Source organism: Mustela erminea, chromosome 1, assembly GCF_009829155.1.
Source record: "Mustela erminea isolate mMusErm1 chromosome 1, mMusErm1.Pri, whole genome shotgun sequence".
NCBI classification, from domain to species: Eukaryota; Metazoa; Chordata; class Mammalia; order Carnivora; family Mustelidae; genus Mustela; species Mustela erminea.
This window is the reverse complement of record NC_045614.1, coordinates 150,456,153-150,473,185: the sequence shown is the minus strand read 5'-3', so window position 1 is coordinate 150,473,185 and position 17,033 is coordinate 150,456,153. Positions and strand designations below refer to the sequence as shown.

The following is a 17,033-nucleotide window of genomic DNA, read 5'->3' as shown; positions in this document are numbered from 1 at the left end:
AAAAGAAGAAAATAATCACTATATATTTACCTTCTTCAGGCTGTATCCTGCATGAAATATAATTGGTGGCAGTAAAACATTGAAGAAGATTTCTGGATCAAATGTCATCTGCCAGAAAAGATAAGAATGCAGTTAGGAAGATGCTCCTTTTGGTCACTAAAAAAAATTTGCTTTAAAAGTACAGCTACAGTCACTTCTGCTAAGTTTGTAGGAAGTATATTAACATGCTATTAAATTAGCACAGATGAAAATAAGAAAAGTGCAAACTTAGAAATTAACAAATGCAATAAAACTGTGGGGCAATATTTTAAATGTGAAGCGTATTCATTCTATAGCTAATAACAATTCAATAAAACCCCTCTGGGCAAAGAGAACTCTTCACATTTATTTTGGTTAGTTGTCTATTTATCACATTTCAGATGTTTTCATTCTATTTTTTTCTGGTCCAAGAAATTTTCTGGCAGTGCCCAGACATTTTAGCTTCTGACAAGAATATACTTAAACTTTGCCCATATAAAATATTTTTTAAAATTTGGTTTTAGTTTTCCCTACTTTATCCCATTCAGGAGTTTGAAATCTTTTCCAGACTTCGTGAAAAATTTATTTGAAAGTGCAAATGGATTTTTCTAATATTTGTTTATTGGCTTTTACTTAGATGTTAAAGTTGGTCCAAAAAAGTTACTTGGTATGAAATATGGAGAGTCTTCTTTTTTAAAGATTTTATTTATTTACTGGACAGACAGAGATCACAAGTAGGCAGAGAGGCAGGCAGAGAGAGAGAGAGGAGGAAGCAGGCTCTCTGCAGAGCACAGAGCCCAATATGGGGCTTGATCCCAGGTCCCTGGGATCATGACCTGAGCCAAAGGCAGAGGCTTTGATACCACCCAGGCACCCAGCAATATGGAGATTCTCGAATCAAATATCCACTATTTACTGGGAAGTCTAGACTCATCCTCTTCCTTCTTTACCCGACTCCCCAAACACATACACAATGTCATTTATTATTCACCACTAGGGCCTTTTTACCATTATAGTATTCGACAAAATGTTTCAGATACATGGTTTCACAACTTTAGTATTTAATTTTCCCTCCCTTCTTTGCCTAATTCTAACTCATCTCAGAAGCTACACTTCTCTGAAAACCACTTCAATTTCCCCAGTTTCTTCTATGCTTTTTTAGCACTTTGGACTCTCCTTCTCCCTTTCTATAACAGCCCCATTACAATACTCATGAAATACCTGGAAAGGGGTGGGTGCAGGTAAGAGTTACCTAATTCAGCCAGGTCTCTTCTCATAAACTCATCCATTGATGCTACAACTGCTTGTATCAATGAGTATTCAGATCGATCAACTAGAGCTCATCCATAGCTCTCTGTCCCTGAGTTTCTTCATCTTTAGAACGAAGATACTTATGTGATACTTAATTCTAAGGTGGTTATAAAAATTAAATCAATTAATATTTGTAAAGCCCTTGTAGCACTGCCTAACATCTAATACGCACTTTTAAGTATTTATTAGTAAGGAAAATAAAATATTTTTCAAGTTATTCTATTTGAAGAAACTGCCCTAATGTTAGGAACCCTTGAAGGTTATGGCTATGTAAAATTTGGGCAAAGATACTACATTTCCTTCTAAGTTTGTTCTTTTTTCTAGGTTTATCTGATATACCATTATTGACCTATTTTTATGAGGTCTCTTTGAAAGTATATCAATTACATATTTGAAAGTTTTTAGCAAAGAGATATATTTCTGAGTGTTGCAGGAATGAAACAAGGCAACTGTGATCATCTGGAAGAAAAAAGTACAGTGGCACAAACATTTTGGACAGAAAATCCCTTGCCTCAGCAGTTTTTCTGCAAAAATCAGGTTAATCACTCAACCAGAACATTTCAATAATCAGAATGCCCCATTCCCTGCCTGCGGGTTAACTAATGTGCTATTGAATTATATTTTCTGGAGCAGCCAGATGAAACTGGCAGGCTGAGAATGGCATGCAGCATACGAGGATTTATTTGTATATACAAAACAGATTTGTGTTCCTTTCAGACTTGCTATAAGCTTAGGAACTGCTAAATCAGAGTTCTGGGAGTAACTCCAAACCCAGACAATTTCTCAGAAATGGTTGGATCTGCTGCTGTACCAATCTCCAGATGGCGATTCCACATGTCATTTTCCTCAGATTTTGTGTTCAAATCATGGTCTTGGAGGTGGGACTATTTTTAAAGTCCAAACAATTAAAATTTTTCAATATAGTTTGAGGGGGAAAAATCTAAGATAAGAGAAAACAGAAAGCTAAAAATATTTCAGCTAAAAATGTTAATCCTTTAAGATACAGAATTTAGTGATGCCTGAGTGGCTCAGTTGGTTAGGCAACTGCCTTTGGCTGAGGTCATGATCCTGGAGTCCTAGGATCCAATCCTGCATCCGGCTCCCTGCTCAGCAGGGAATCTGCTTCTTCCTCTGATCCTCCCCTATCTCGTGCGCTCTCTCTCTCTCATTCTTTCTCTCTCTCAAATGAATAATAATAATTTTTAAAAAAGGTACAGAACTTAGAGACTAGCCTTGTCCAATAGACGGCCTGTGATGATAGAAATATACTATAATTGTACTATCCAGTATGGTAGCCACTAGGCACATGAGCTAGTAAGCAACTGCATTGCAGGCTAGTACAACTGAGGGTCTGGGTTTTTTATTTTCACATCTCCTGTGTGGTAGCTGGCAAGTGCAATTATCCCTATTTTCAAGAGACAGAGGAAAAATGAGTGGCATGCTCAGTGTTAATCAATGTGACAGATATTTCACTGAAAATTGAGTCTATATTCATAGGTAAACTAAATGTGTAGTTTCTGAGGAAACATCAGGCTAACATAACTACTTAGAACACGATGTAGGAATGTTTAAGAGGAGTTGGGACTCTGAAGTATATTTTGTTATTTTGGTAATTCCTGATTCCTTTGGAAAAGTAGAAGTGGTTAACACAATAATGTATTCAATAATTTTCAATGTTTTTTTCATTAAAAATTTAGTAAGTCTCTTCTTTGCTACAAAGTACTTAAAGACATGTGATAGATACATTGAATTCATGAAGGCTATAACTAAAGAAAGGAAAGATAATGTGCAAGCACAGGCACTGGGCTAGGCTATAATTCAAAATTCTTTAGGACAGAGACACCATTCTGGGCTTGCTAACCTTGCAAGGAGGCTTGATGTTCAGGCAGCATATGAACTGGGTTTTGAAGGATGGATAGGAGCCTATCCATGGACCACCATAAAGAACATGATCCTTTGTCTGCCCTGGGGGCAGTGGGCCAATTCACCGAGCCACAGAGGATACTGGTAGCTTCTTGGAGTTTCAGCTATACTCAATAGCAAGTGATTTGAAACATTTTAAATATTCAAATAAATGCAGACAAAGTAAAAAATCTCAAAAACCCTATAGGTTTTGTTAACTGTTTCCTTTGCTGTGCAAAAGCTTTTGATCTTGGTGAGTGCTGTGAAGTGTGTAAACCTGGTGATTCACAGACCTGTACTCCTGGGGATAAAAATATATGTTTATAAAAAATAAAAAATTAATTAAAAAAAAAACCCTATAGGTGCTTTTACTATAAATAGACTTCAAAGAAAACTTGGCTGGCTCAGGGTCGACAGAGTTGGAACATACCTAGAAACAGTTCAAGAGTGTGTGTTTCCTTTCCTCTGCCCTAAGTTATGCTTTTGATAGGAGGTCACACACTTGGGAAACAGAAATAGACAATGTAGAGCTCCTAAGGGATAGGGGAGGAATTTAATGCAGATGATATTACCTAGACTATGAGCTCTCTCTGACCCCGTGGAGATGGATTTAAACTACACTCATTCAAACATGGAGTAAAGTAGAAGTATTTTATACAAGTAGGATTAAACAATAAAGTGGCCAGTGGGAATATAAATTTGTAGACCCTCTTAATAGGGTAATTTGGCAATAGGTATCCAAATGTCAAACGTCCATACCATTTGATTCAGCAATATCTCATCTGAGAATTTATCCTACAGATATGCTTGTATATGTATGGAATTACATAAGGACAAGAGATTCACTGCAGATGAAAGAATAAAAAAAGTTGGAGATGATTAAACCATGAATTGATTAAATAAATTACGTGTGATTCATACAGCTGAATACTATATAACTTTTAAAAAGTCCAGGGGAGGGGCACCTGGGTGGCTCAGGGGGTTAAGCCTCTGCCTTTGACTCAGGTCATGATCTCAGGGTCCTGGGATCGAGCCCCACATCGGGCTCTCTCCTCAGCAGGAAGCCTGCTTCCCCTACTCTCTCTGCCTGCCTCTCTGCCTACTTGTGATTTCTCTGTCAAATAAATAAATAAAATCTTAAAAAAAAGAAAAGAAAAGAAAAGAAAGTCCAGGGAAACTGTCGATGCATTGAAATGGCTGCTCTCAGGAGCCTGCTTCTCCCTCTCCCTCTGCCTGCTGCTCCCCCTACTTGTGCTCTCTCTCTGTCAAATAAATAAAATCTTTTAAAAAAATGAAATAGTTGCTCTCTATAATTTGTTGTCAAGTTAAAAGAGCAAGAATAGCATGTCTAGTGCATATAACAAAGATTGCTATGGACTCACCATACCACATTTCATTTTGTCCTTGTCAGACACCTAGACTTCATTTCCTTGTAGTCATATGGAGTCATATGACAGAGATCTAGCCAATTAAATATGGGCAAAAGGAATATAAATTATTTCCAAGCCTGGTCCCTAAAAACCTCTAAATCTTTCATGCTCTATTCCTTTCTTTATTAGCTCATATAGAGCATCTGGCAGAGGTCTCAGATCTCTAGGGACTGCCAGAGCCAGTAGGTTAAAGGAAGTTGGGATGATTAATGGCAACTGGAGAAGACTGTAGTTCTCCCCTCACTGGCCCAAAGGCCATACTGCACTAGGACATGAGCAAGAACTAAGCCATTATCATGTTAATCATTGAGATTTGGGGGTAGTTTGTTAAGGCATTTTGCCTATTCCAAGATTTGTGCAAAAAAAAAAAGGGATGCAGAATATTTACATATATATGTAAATATGTATATATTTACACACACACACACACACATACATACATACACACACATAAACTACTGGTTGCCTCTAGTGAGGCTAGGAAAGGAAAGTTGGTAGTAGAAAATAAAGGTAGAAGTTGGAAGAAGAATTTTCTGTATATTTAGTGAGCAGGTGATTATCTTTGTCTGGCTTCATATCTATAAATACAGAGATGACCACAGCTTAGAGCAGTATATCCCAGCATTTTCCCCATCATGATACAGAACATGATTATATTGGGTCAATGGGGGCAAGCTGCAGGAAAATTAGGGTCCTGGTGAGACTACACAGGGCTGAAAGTATTAAGCTTGGGCCTCTGACCACTCTTAGCCCAAGGATGAGGGAATGGATATGTTGTGGCACACCTCTAACCCATCAGTACACCAGCTGAAGCATGCTGTGCAGGATTTAACACTCCTGGCCCTGGTCCCACCTTTCACTAATCCCCAGGAAACAGTGACTACTCTGATTATTGAGTTGGAAAAAAAAAAATTGAGTGTATGCAGCTTAGTGCTGTCCTCTCTCCACGTTGGAATCAGCCTGCTTGCTGAGAGTAGATGTCCCTGGCTCCACCAAGACCTAAATTTAACAAGAGCAAAGACCAGCAGGAAGGCCCTGACACTCCAGCTGAGTCTGCAGCTAGGTGTGTAAGTCTTTCTAGTTCTAGTGGAAGATGAGCAAGCCAATTCGCAAACCAATCCTCACTATTTCAACTAGTTTTTGATCTCCATCTTTATCACTTTTGTACCTATTCTCAATTAGTTACAAAACAGATGTAATTAACAGGGAAATGACCTATTCAAGATTCTAACTTACTATTTTGTATCTTTTGAACACTGAGCTATGTGAATGTATTATCTACTCAAAAAATAAAGTCATTTATTTATTTATTTATTTATTTATTTATTTATTTATTTAGGAAGATGTCTTGAGTAGATTAATTTGGAGGGGCCTCAAGATTGTCCTGAATGAAGTGAAACTATTGTCAAGTTGCAGTTACCAAAATAAGTCAAAGTAATGACCATGTGAATTCAGGTGGCCATGACAGAATGGAAAGAAACAAACCAAAGAGATATTAATCTATTCAACAAGTATTTACTTAGAATAAATTAGGCATGTGGCAAAGAGGATTAGCAGGACTTGCAGGTAAAATAGAGCACAAAAAAACGGAAAACTCCAAAAGGATCAATGTTTTTGCCACCTGGATGAATTACTGTGAGAATGTGGTTGGGGAAAAGCTGATGGTGGCAGAGATTAAGAGATGTCAGAAAAGCTGAATGCTAATTGACACTTTTGCTCATTGAGTCCAAGATGTCTGTGAGACACTCAAAAATCCATGCTTGGAGGAAAGGGCAAGGCCAAGGAGAAATGATTAAGAATCATCAGCATAGAGGAAATGATTTGACAAGTTTAGTTGAGATCTCTGAAAGAGTGAGCACCTTAGAGAAGACAAGAGGACCAAGGACAGAATCCTGGAATTGGGAAGAAGGATACTACCAGGGAGAAGACAAGGAAGAAATAGAGAATGGGAAAGAATGATGCTCAGGGCTATAGAGAGGCAGGAAGAAGTGTGGTATAAGGAGGTGCTACTCCCTAACGCAGGGCTGCCAGATTTAGCCAATAAAAATACAAGATGCCCAGTTAAATTGGAACTTCAGATAAATAATTCTTTTTCAGAATAATTCTTTAGTACTACATCTGGGACACTTCTCAATTATTAATTATTTAACTGAAACTCACAAAGTAGAGTTAGAGACAAGAATGAAAAAGCCCAAAAGGAACCTAGGTGTGTTTAGCCCCTGGCTGACTGAGGGAACAGCAAAGGAGCAGCTGACTCTCCCTATCCAACTCTGATGTCCATGGCTACAAAAAGGGGTTTGAGAGCTGGAAGAAACACTTTGGGTTTCTTAATTAGGAAGTGGTTGCTGATCCTTTTCAACTGATTTTCAACCAGAAGTGGGTACAGAGAGTTGAGGAAAAAGTGAGTGATGAGAAAGTGAAAGCAGTGGGTTCTTGACCCCTCGTTTGGGAGGTTTGGTGGCAGGGTCCTTTGAGAACCTGATAAACGTCTGTAGCTGAGATAGAGAAATAGGAAACAAAGAGACAAAGGCCACAAGAAAAGGAGGCAGGAGAGGAGATCAAAACACGGAATGATAAAGGCATAAGTTTAGGGAGGTAAGGAAGTGACATGAGGAGCAAAAAGATAATTCATGTTTTCTTAAAAATAAGGAGAAATCCTACTTTTTTTTAAAGATTTTATTTATTTATTTGACAGACAGAGATCATAAGTAGGCAGGGAGGCAGGCAGAGAGAAAGGAGGAAGCAGGCTCCCTGCTGAGCAGAGCTCCATCCCAGGACTCTGGTTTCATGACCTGAGCGGAGGGCAGAGGCTTTAACCCACTGAGCCACCCAGGTGTCCCCAAATCCTACTCTTAACATTCAAATCTGTGGAACAGACACATTAGGAAATAATTATTCACAATAAAAAGCATTCTTCCATTCCTCCAGATGTTTCCTACAGAGCCCTTGTCTGTGGCAAGCACTCATCAGAGAAACACGCTTTACCTCATGCAGGCTGATGTTTAACATGATCCCAGGATCCTGGGATCAAGCCCCGCATCGGGCTCTCTGCTCAGTGGAGAGCCTGCTTCCCCCTCTCTCTCTGCCTGCCTCTCTGCCTACTTGTGATCTCTGTCTGTCAAATAAATAAATAATATTAAAAAAAAAAAAAGAAGTAATACCACAGACACTACAGGCTGTCAGAGGGAGAAGCTGCCTTAGAGGTCACCTGACCTTGGGATCTGAAATCTCTGCCAATGTCTGGGAAGAGGGGGAGTGATGGGAAGTGAGAGCAGCTGCTCTGTGCCTGCCCTGGATCTGTCCTCCCATTTCTGCCTGAACAGTTTTGATTTTACATATTATGAAGAAGTGTCAGATTTCCTTTGAATGAAGGGTTCCTCTACTAAAAAATGTTGAAGCCCTGACCTAATATTATCCCCCAGAAAGTTCAAGGAACATGTAGAAGGTCAATGAGCCTCTCAGAGGCAGCACTGAGCTTAAAAATCCTAAAGCACAGTTATTTCTCTTTTATGACATTTATGTTCTTAATTTTGTTCAAATATCTTAAATGATATCTCAGAGTTCAAGTCCTTCCCTCCACTCCTCCCTCAAAGCCAGCAATACCCTTAAGTTAGAAAGGGTTTTTTTCTTTCCATGACTATGTTCTTGTACTTCACATATATGCACCTATAAGAAATAACTGATATTATTTTTAGTATACAATATTATATATAATCAGTATTTTAAAAAATTCTACAGAAGCTGAAAAAACATATAAATACCGTATTCATTTGGTATATTTTAAAGGTTTACATAAATTTAACCATAAATATATTTTTGCATTCTGTTTCTTACATTCAACATTATTTTTAAAGATTTATCTATATTAATACATGTGGATTTTGTACATTCATTTAGACTGCTATATAGTGTTCTAGTGTATAAATATACCACCATTGTTTTTTCCCTTCTCTACCAAGGGAATTAGGATAATCAGTTTATTTCTTATTTTTTGCTATTATTAAAAATAATGCAATAGATATTTTTTGTACTTAAGTGTATACATGTGAAAGATTCTTTACAAGAGGAAAATACCTAGAAGTGGGCTGGATGATAAGGTGTATGACTATTCAACTTTAATACGTATTAGCAAATACTTTAAAGTGGTTACACAAATTTAAATTCCTACATGAGAGTATAAAAGTATTTCCCCATGTTCCAGCAAATGCTTAGTATTGACAAATTCCTAATTTTTGCTAGTTGGATAAGTACGAGTTGTTATCACATTATTGTTTACTTTGTATTTCCCTTTATGAAATGAGCATATCCCTAATGAAATGAACATATTTTCCTTGCTAATTGATCTTCTGTGGTATCTCTTTAGTGAATTTTTTGGGGTCATATCTTTTATACAGTATGACTTTTTCATACTAATTAGGTCATCATAAAATCTTGTTACTATCATGGTTTGGTTATCTATATTTCGAATATATTCTATTCTGTCATCCCTTAAACTTTTCACTTGTGTTTTAATACTGTTTTCAGTCTTTTTCATGTAGAAATTTTTTTAATTTTAATGTAGTGAAATTTATTCCTTTTTTACCTGTGATTTTCACTTTCAGTAACTTCTTTAAAAAAAAAAAACATTTCCTGTCTTAATGTTATAAATATATTTTCTCCTCTTAAAGTTTCATAATTGGCTGTTTGCAATTGAATCTTTAATCCAATCTCAAGTTTACTCATTATATGACGTGAAATAGTAATCAAATTTTTTTTCTTCCTAATGGATAGCCAATTTACCCAAAAATATGCATAGGTATTTGGTAGTTCATCCTTTTCACACTGATTTCAGTTGGCTCTCCTCTCCAGTACTTTTTCAAAGATCCATAAGACATTCATTCTAATAAATATTTGATAACTATTACCCAATAGTCTATTTAATAATTCAACTATAAGAAAGCTTTATACACATAGGTATTCACTGAAGTGTTATTTACAATAGTGAAAATTTAGAAAAAACTCAAGCACATTTACATCCATTACCTGAATTTTTAAAACCCTGAGGAAAGGGTTAGTTTACAATTATAAGTAAAGTTACAAAGTTTTAGAGAGCATCTGATAAAAGCCACATAGAAAAAAATATATGTAAAAAGACTAAATAGAAGTTTATTTAATTTATAGTGGTTGCATAAAGTTACAAGATTATTGGAATTCTTCCTTAAAGGAAAAAAAAAAAACAAAAAAAAACACCTTTCCAGACCCTCCCAAATGAACATCTTGTAAAGTTATTGTTTAGAATCATGAACATTTGAAGTAGAATAGAACCTTTATAAAGATTAAGGGTTAATAAAAGGGATAATATGTGAGGGAAAGTTAAGAATTGAGGACCCAGATTTTTATGGTTTTTTTTTAGTGGGATAAAATACCTAAAAGTCCTATTACAGAATCAGGGAAGTAAACAGTAAGCGTTACTTAAATAGTTAACTCATGTCTTGTCCAATCTATTGAGTTGTTCTCATTCTTTTCCAATATTACTGAAAAGCTGAGAATACTCCCCCCATTAGAATACCTCGTATTATGAATGCTAATATTAAAAATTATGGACCACTGAAATATAAGCATTTTTGCACTGCAGTTCGTAGAAGCAGAACTGAATTACAGAGAAATCGCAAAAGGAGAACTTTTAATAGAAGAAAAAATTTTAATAATCATAAGTTACCATTGAGAAATTATGAGACTATTATACCATAAAACTTCTGTTCATTTTTGAAGTAAGAAAAATTCGAGAAGTTAGAAATACACTATGAACATCATACATGCAAAAATGACAGATAAAAACACTGGCATTTATTGGAGGTAGGTAGTGTTTAGAACTCCAGGCAAAATTAGGTAAGAGAATTGAGAACAAAACATTTTTATAATTAAATATTTAACTTGGCAGTAGGGAGTTTTTAAAAGAACATTGAACTATGAGTCAGGAGACCTGGTCCCAAAACCAGTTCTGTTATAGATCAATCTTGATCAAGTCACATAAGCTTTCAGAACCTCAGTTTCCTACTCTGAAGCATGGGGGATAATACCTGTTCACCTCATGAAATAACAGAGAGGTTGAAATGAACAATGCAGGGGCACTCGGTGGCTCATTTTGTTAAGTCACCGACTCTTGGTTTCAGCTCAGGTCATGATCTTGGGTCATGGGATTATGCCTTGTGTACGGCTCTACCCTTAGCAGGGAGTCTGCTTAAGACTTCTGTTTCTCCCTCTCCTTTTGTCCCCTTTTTGTGCACATAATAGGTATCATAATAGGTAATAATAAAAATAACAACTGACATTTCCATAAAGCTGTTACAGTTTGAAAAGGTGCCTTCATATGTAGGTTCTCATTTTTGTTCTTCACAACAACCCTCTGAAGTAAGTATTCTGAACACCCATTTTTAAGAAGTAAAACCAAGGTTCACCCAGATAAGTGACTTACCCAAAATCACATACCTTGTAAGTAGCAAGATTTAGACTTAAACCTTACTTTCTACTTATGAGTCCATTGCTTTATTGATAACAATGCTAACAAAATTAATAGGTAATATAATTTGAACACTTACTATGAGTCAGGCACTATTCCTTTTTTTTAATTGGAGTATAGTTGATAAACAATGTGACATTAGTTTCAGGTATACAACCAAGTGATTGGACAACTCTATATAATATGTTATGCTCACAAGTGTAGCTACCTTCTGTCACCATACACCACTACTATAATTTCATTGACTATATTCCTTATGTTGTAGCTTTCATCCCCATGACTTATTCATTCTATAACTGAAAACCTGTACTTTCCACTCCCTTTCACCATTTTGTCCATCCTCCTACCCACCTTCCCTCTGGCAACCATCACTTTGTTCACTGTATTTATGGATCTGTTTCTATTTGTTTGTTCATTTGCTTTGTTTTTTAGATTCTGCATAAAAGTGGAATGGGATATTTGTTTCTTTCTGACTTATTTCACTTAGCATAACACCCTCTAGGTACATTCATGTTCTCATGAATGGCAAGATCTCACTCTTTTTCATGGCTGAGTAACACTCCATTCTCTCTCACTAGATATCACATCTTTTTCAATCCTTCTTCTATCAGTGAACACTTAGGTTGCCTCAATATCTTGGGTCTTGTAAATAATGCAGTAGTGAATACAGGGATGCACATATCTTTTTGAGTTAGTGTTTTTGTTTTCTTTGGGTAAATGCCCAATAGTGGAATTACTGGATTATATGGTATCTCTGTTTTCAATTTTTTGAGGAAACTTCAAACCATTTTCCACAGTGGTTGCACCAATTTACATTCTCACCAACAGTGCATGAGGGTTCCTTTTTCTCCATATCCTTGCCAATACTTGCTATTTCTTGTCTTTTTGATTCTAGCCATTCTGGCAAGTATAAGGTGATATCTCCTGGTGGTTTTGATTTGCATTGCCCTGATAATTAATGATGTTGAGCATCTTTTCATGTGTTTGTTGGACATTTGTATGTTTTCTTTGGAAAAATATCTATTAGGTCCACTGCCCAATTGTTAATGGGATTATTTGAGATGGGTTTTTGGGTTTTTTTGTTTTGTTTTGGTTTGGTTTCTTTGGTTTGGGTTTTGGTTTAGGTGTTGAGCTCTGTAAATTCTTTATATATTTTGGATATGAACCACTTATCAGATATCATTTGCAAATATCTTCTTCAGTTCAGTAGGTTGCTTTTTCATTTTGTAGATGTACAAAGATGTGCAAAAGCTTCTTATTTTGGTGTAAGTCCCTAAAGAGACATATCTAGAAAAATACTGCTAAGGCCAATATCAAAGAGATTACTGCCTACATTTTCTTCTGGTTTTATGGTTTCAGGTCTCACACTTAGGTCTTTAATCCATTTTGAGTTTATTTTGTATATAGTGTAAGAAAGTGGTCTAATTTTGTTCTTTTGCAGGTATCTGGCGAATTTTCCCAGCACAATTTACTAAAGAGACTGTCTTCCTCATTGCATATTCTTGCATACTTTGTCATAGATTAATTGACCATGTAAATGCAGATTTATTTATGAACTTTCTATTCTGTTCTATTGATCTATGTGTCTATTTTTGTACCAGTACCACATTATTTCAATTGTTATAACCTGGTAGTATACCTTGAAATCTGGAATTGTAATACCTCCAGCTTAATTCTTCCTTCTCAAGACTGCTTTGACTATTCAGGATCTTTAGTGGTTCTATCCAGATTTTAGAATTAGTTGTTCTAGTTCTGTGAAAATGCTATTGGCATTTTGATAGGAATTTCACTGAATCTGTACATTGCTTTGGGTACTATGGTCATTGTAACAGTATTAATTCAGCCAATCCATGAGCATAGTATGTCTTTCCATTTGTTTGCATCATCTTCAATTTCTTTCATCAATGTTCTATAGTTTTCAGAGTATAGGTCTTTTACCTACTTGGTTAAGTTTATTCCTAGGTAATGTATTCTTTTTGGTGCAGTTATAAATGGGATTTTTCTTCATTTCTCTTTCTGCTACTTCATTATTAGTGTATAGAAATGTAACAGATTTCTGCATATTAATTTTGTAACTTGTAAATTTACTGAATTCATTTATTATTTCTTTTTTTTTAATCAACTGAATAGGATTTATTCTAAGATTTAAAATGGAAGAAAACAGCATTTAAACATGTGAAAGAACATCATCTTTATCCCAACTCTATTCACCCAAAAGCATTTATGGAAAATATAAAAGTATCACATTATTATTATTATTTGCCTTTGTATTCAATGCGAAATTTAATCAATCTATACACCACAAGGTCTTGATATCAAGCCCAATGTCAGAGCTCAGTGGGGAGTCTGCTGGAGATTTTCTCTCTCTCTCTCTCCCTCTCCTTCAGCTCCTCCCCCCCTGCTTGTGCATGGATGTGTGTGTACACGCATTTTCCCCTCTTGCTCAAGTAAATAAATAAATGTTTTTAAAAATACAAAAAATAAAGATCGACTTAATATTAAGTGACATGGATTCCTCTAAATAGAAATATTGATGTCTCATCCGGATTATTGATAGCATACATAAAGTTTATAGTAGAACATAAGAGGTTCATAGGTAGGTGAAATGTTAGAAATGATGTTTTCCTTCTGCCAGAGATAGAGAAAGCAGTCTTCTCTCAAATACACCAAACTGTCAGTGACATTGCAGTGAAAGCAATGATATTTCTAATAGTTTTCTGGTAGAGTCTTTAGAGCTTTCTATGTATAGTATCATGTCATCTGCACATAGTGACGATTTTACTTCTTTATCTATTTGGATGCTTTTTATTATTTTTTTTTTTCTTGTCTGACTGTTGGGGCTAAGACTTCCAGTACTATATTGAGTATAAGTAACAGGAGTAGATATCCATGTCTTTTTCCTGATCTTAGAGGAAAAGTTCCCTATTTTCCATCATTAAGTATGATGTTAGTTGTGGGTCTGTCATATATGGCCTGTATTATGTTGAAGTATGTTCCCTCTAATCTCATTTTGTTGAAAGTTTTTATCATAAATCAATGCTGTACTTTGTCAAATACTTTTTCTGCATCTATTGAAATGATCACATGATTTTTATTCTTCATCTTTTTAATGTGGTGTATCACATTGATTGATTTGTAAATATTAAACCATCTGTGCATCCCCCAAATAACTCCCCCTTGTTGAATGCAGTTTGCTAATATTTTGTTGAGGATTTTTCATCTCTGTTCATTAGGGATATTGGCCTATAGTTTTCTTTTCTTTTCTTTCATTTTATTTATTATTATTATTATTATTATTTTCATTTTATTTATTATTTTTATTTATTTATTTATTATTATTATTATTTTTAGTATCTTTAGCCATGTAAGTGCTTTACATGTACTTTCTAATTTGAAACTCACAATGACCCTACAGAGTAGTTAGGGTTATCCCATTTTATAAAGAGGTAAATTGAAGCATAGCGACATTAATTATTTCACCCAAAATTGCACACTGCTAAGTGGCATCTGAACCAAGTAATATGGCTCCAGGAACTACCCTGTTATCCACTCCACTGCTGGATATGTCCTTATTAGCTGCAAATACATAAAGCCTACCTAGGTTTTCCAGATTGTTGCCATGGCACGTAGTCATCAATGGTTAGAGTATCTTATGTTCTTAACACATAAACTTAACCCTATTACCTTTGTGACTCTTTACTAAGATAGCCATTCATCCTGGTTTCATCAGAACAGTTCCAGGTAATGTCTGTTGTCCTGGCTTAATTATTCATCATCTCCTGCTCACCTTCATAGTTAAAGGTTCAGTTTGGAAGACAAATAATGTAGTTTCCTATTCCTGATGTCCAGATTATTGACCTTTTAAAAAACTACAAATAACTTGGGTTGGCTGCTTGTGGTACGGCTCTTCATTGTGTTGGTTGTCTATTTCCCTCACTATGTGTGGCACTGACGTGACACTGAAACTCCATTCTAAGGCTGACTTGATATCAGCAGGAAAAGGAAAAATAACAAGTGGGTGTGAGAAGGGCCTGGTATCCCATCTCAAGTACTCATTCCTAAATACCCAGGTAAGAATTGCAAAAGGAAAACATCCAACATATGATAATTGACTCTCTCTGCTTGACTTATTTCACTCAGCATACTCATATGGTTTCACTTATTTGTGAAGCATAACAAATAGCATGGAGGACATGGGGACTTAGAGTGGAGAAGGGAGTTGGGGGAAATTGGAAGGGGAGGTGAACCATGAGAGACTATGGACTCTGAAAAACAATCTGAGGGTTTTGAAGGGACGGGGGGTGGGAGGTTGGGGTACCAGGTGGTGGGTATTATAGAGGGCACGGATTGCATGGAGCACGGGGTGTGGTGCAAAAATAATGAATACTGTTATGCTGGAAAAAAAAATATATTTAAAAAAAAAAAAAAAAAAAAGGAAAACATCCAACAGAGTTGAAAATTAATGTGATTTCCCCCCCACTCTGGAATTGATCCTAATCTTGGCCAATCTTTATTTATAGGCAGAAGAAACTATGCCTTTTAATCCTCAAAATATACAGGAGCATTGGTCTCACAGAGTTTTCCTTTTTGCATTACAATTTTTCTCAGTTTGCATAATCTTTACAGGCCTTAGCTCTGAAATGTATGTGCAGCTTCCCCATCACAAGACTTCACCAGGGAGCAACTGGCCTAGGGAAGGAGGACAGGGAAGGGTTGAATCAGCAAGGACCATAGTCATAATAGACATGCTTGAGAAGGTATTGTGGTGGGGGGGCAGTGGGGAGGTGCTGAAATCAGCAAAAAGTAGATGCCAAACAGCTTGATTTAAAATTAAAATTATGTGTTTTCAAATGGCGTGTTCACCTTAAAAATGGGCATTAAAAAACAGCACTAAACTTCCTCTGTCATTGCCTACCTCACACTTCACCCCAAAGAGAAAATCCATGCCCATCAAGGGCAGATTTTCAGGAAGCACAGTAATATTTACAGCATGCCTAACACTAAACATAACATTTTCTAGTTTATTTTGAAAAGAAACCCTCTAAAGTGGGTATCACTAATCCCTGTTTTACAGATTTTATAGATAAAAAAAATAAAATAAAATAAAAGAAGTTGACTTGTCCAAGGTCTCAATACTGGAAGTGGCAGAGCTAGGATTCAGCCTGTTTAGCTGCAAAACCACAATGGACTAGATATTTGTGTCTCCTCAAAATTTTTATGTTGAAATTCAACCCCCAAGGTGTTAGTGTGAGGAGGTGGAACCTTTAGGAGGTGATTAGATCATGAGGGTAGAACCCTTGTGAATGGAAATAATGTCATTACAAAAGAAATGCAAGAGAATTCTCTGTTTCCACCATGTAAGAACACAGTGAGAAGACAGTCATCTATAAGCCAAGAAGCTTGCCCTCACCAGACATACAATCTGCTGGTGCCTTAATCTTAGACTTTCCAGCCTTTGGAACTGTGAGAAGACATGTTTGTTGTTTAAATCACCCAGGCTACGCATTTTTGACCAAACAGAATAAGACAAAAATCTTATGAACTTCCTTATATCACATTGAAGGCAATTAGAGGATAAGCTGACAATATAAAGCCCAAATAGTAGAATTTTAAGACAACCATCTTATGGGAAAGGACTTTTTGGTGAAGTAAAAAATGAGGTGTTTGGATATTTCCAATTCTCCTAAAAATGGGGTTATATAAGAATATATTCAGTGGTGTGCTGATAAACCATCTCTGTGGAGGGGGAAAAAAGCTCATAAGCCCTGATTTGACAATTTCTGGGGTGTAAATAAATATTCCTACCATGGTCTACTTTAATCTACTAATGTTTTAACAACTGGCTTATAAATTATATGAATATTTAATAAATA

At 36.0% G+C, this 17,033-nt stretch overlaps 1 protein-coding gene across 4 annotated transcripts in view; it reads right to left on the bottom strand.

Annotated features, from left to right (window-relative positions):
- Window positions 1–17,033, bottom strand: part of SLC9A9 (solute carrier family 9 member A9) — a 675,208-nt gene that overhangs the window by 506,914 nt on the left and 151,261 nt on the right. For all 4 annotated transcript variants that reach the window (XM_032346649.1, XM_032346639.1, XM_032346659.1 and 1 more), the window contains exon 3: window positions 31–108. In XM_032346649.1, the coding sequence (XP_032202540.1) occupies window positions 31–108 (78 nt within the window). The remainder of the gene's footprint in view (window positions 1–30; window positions 109–17,033) is intronic.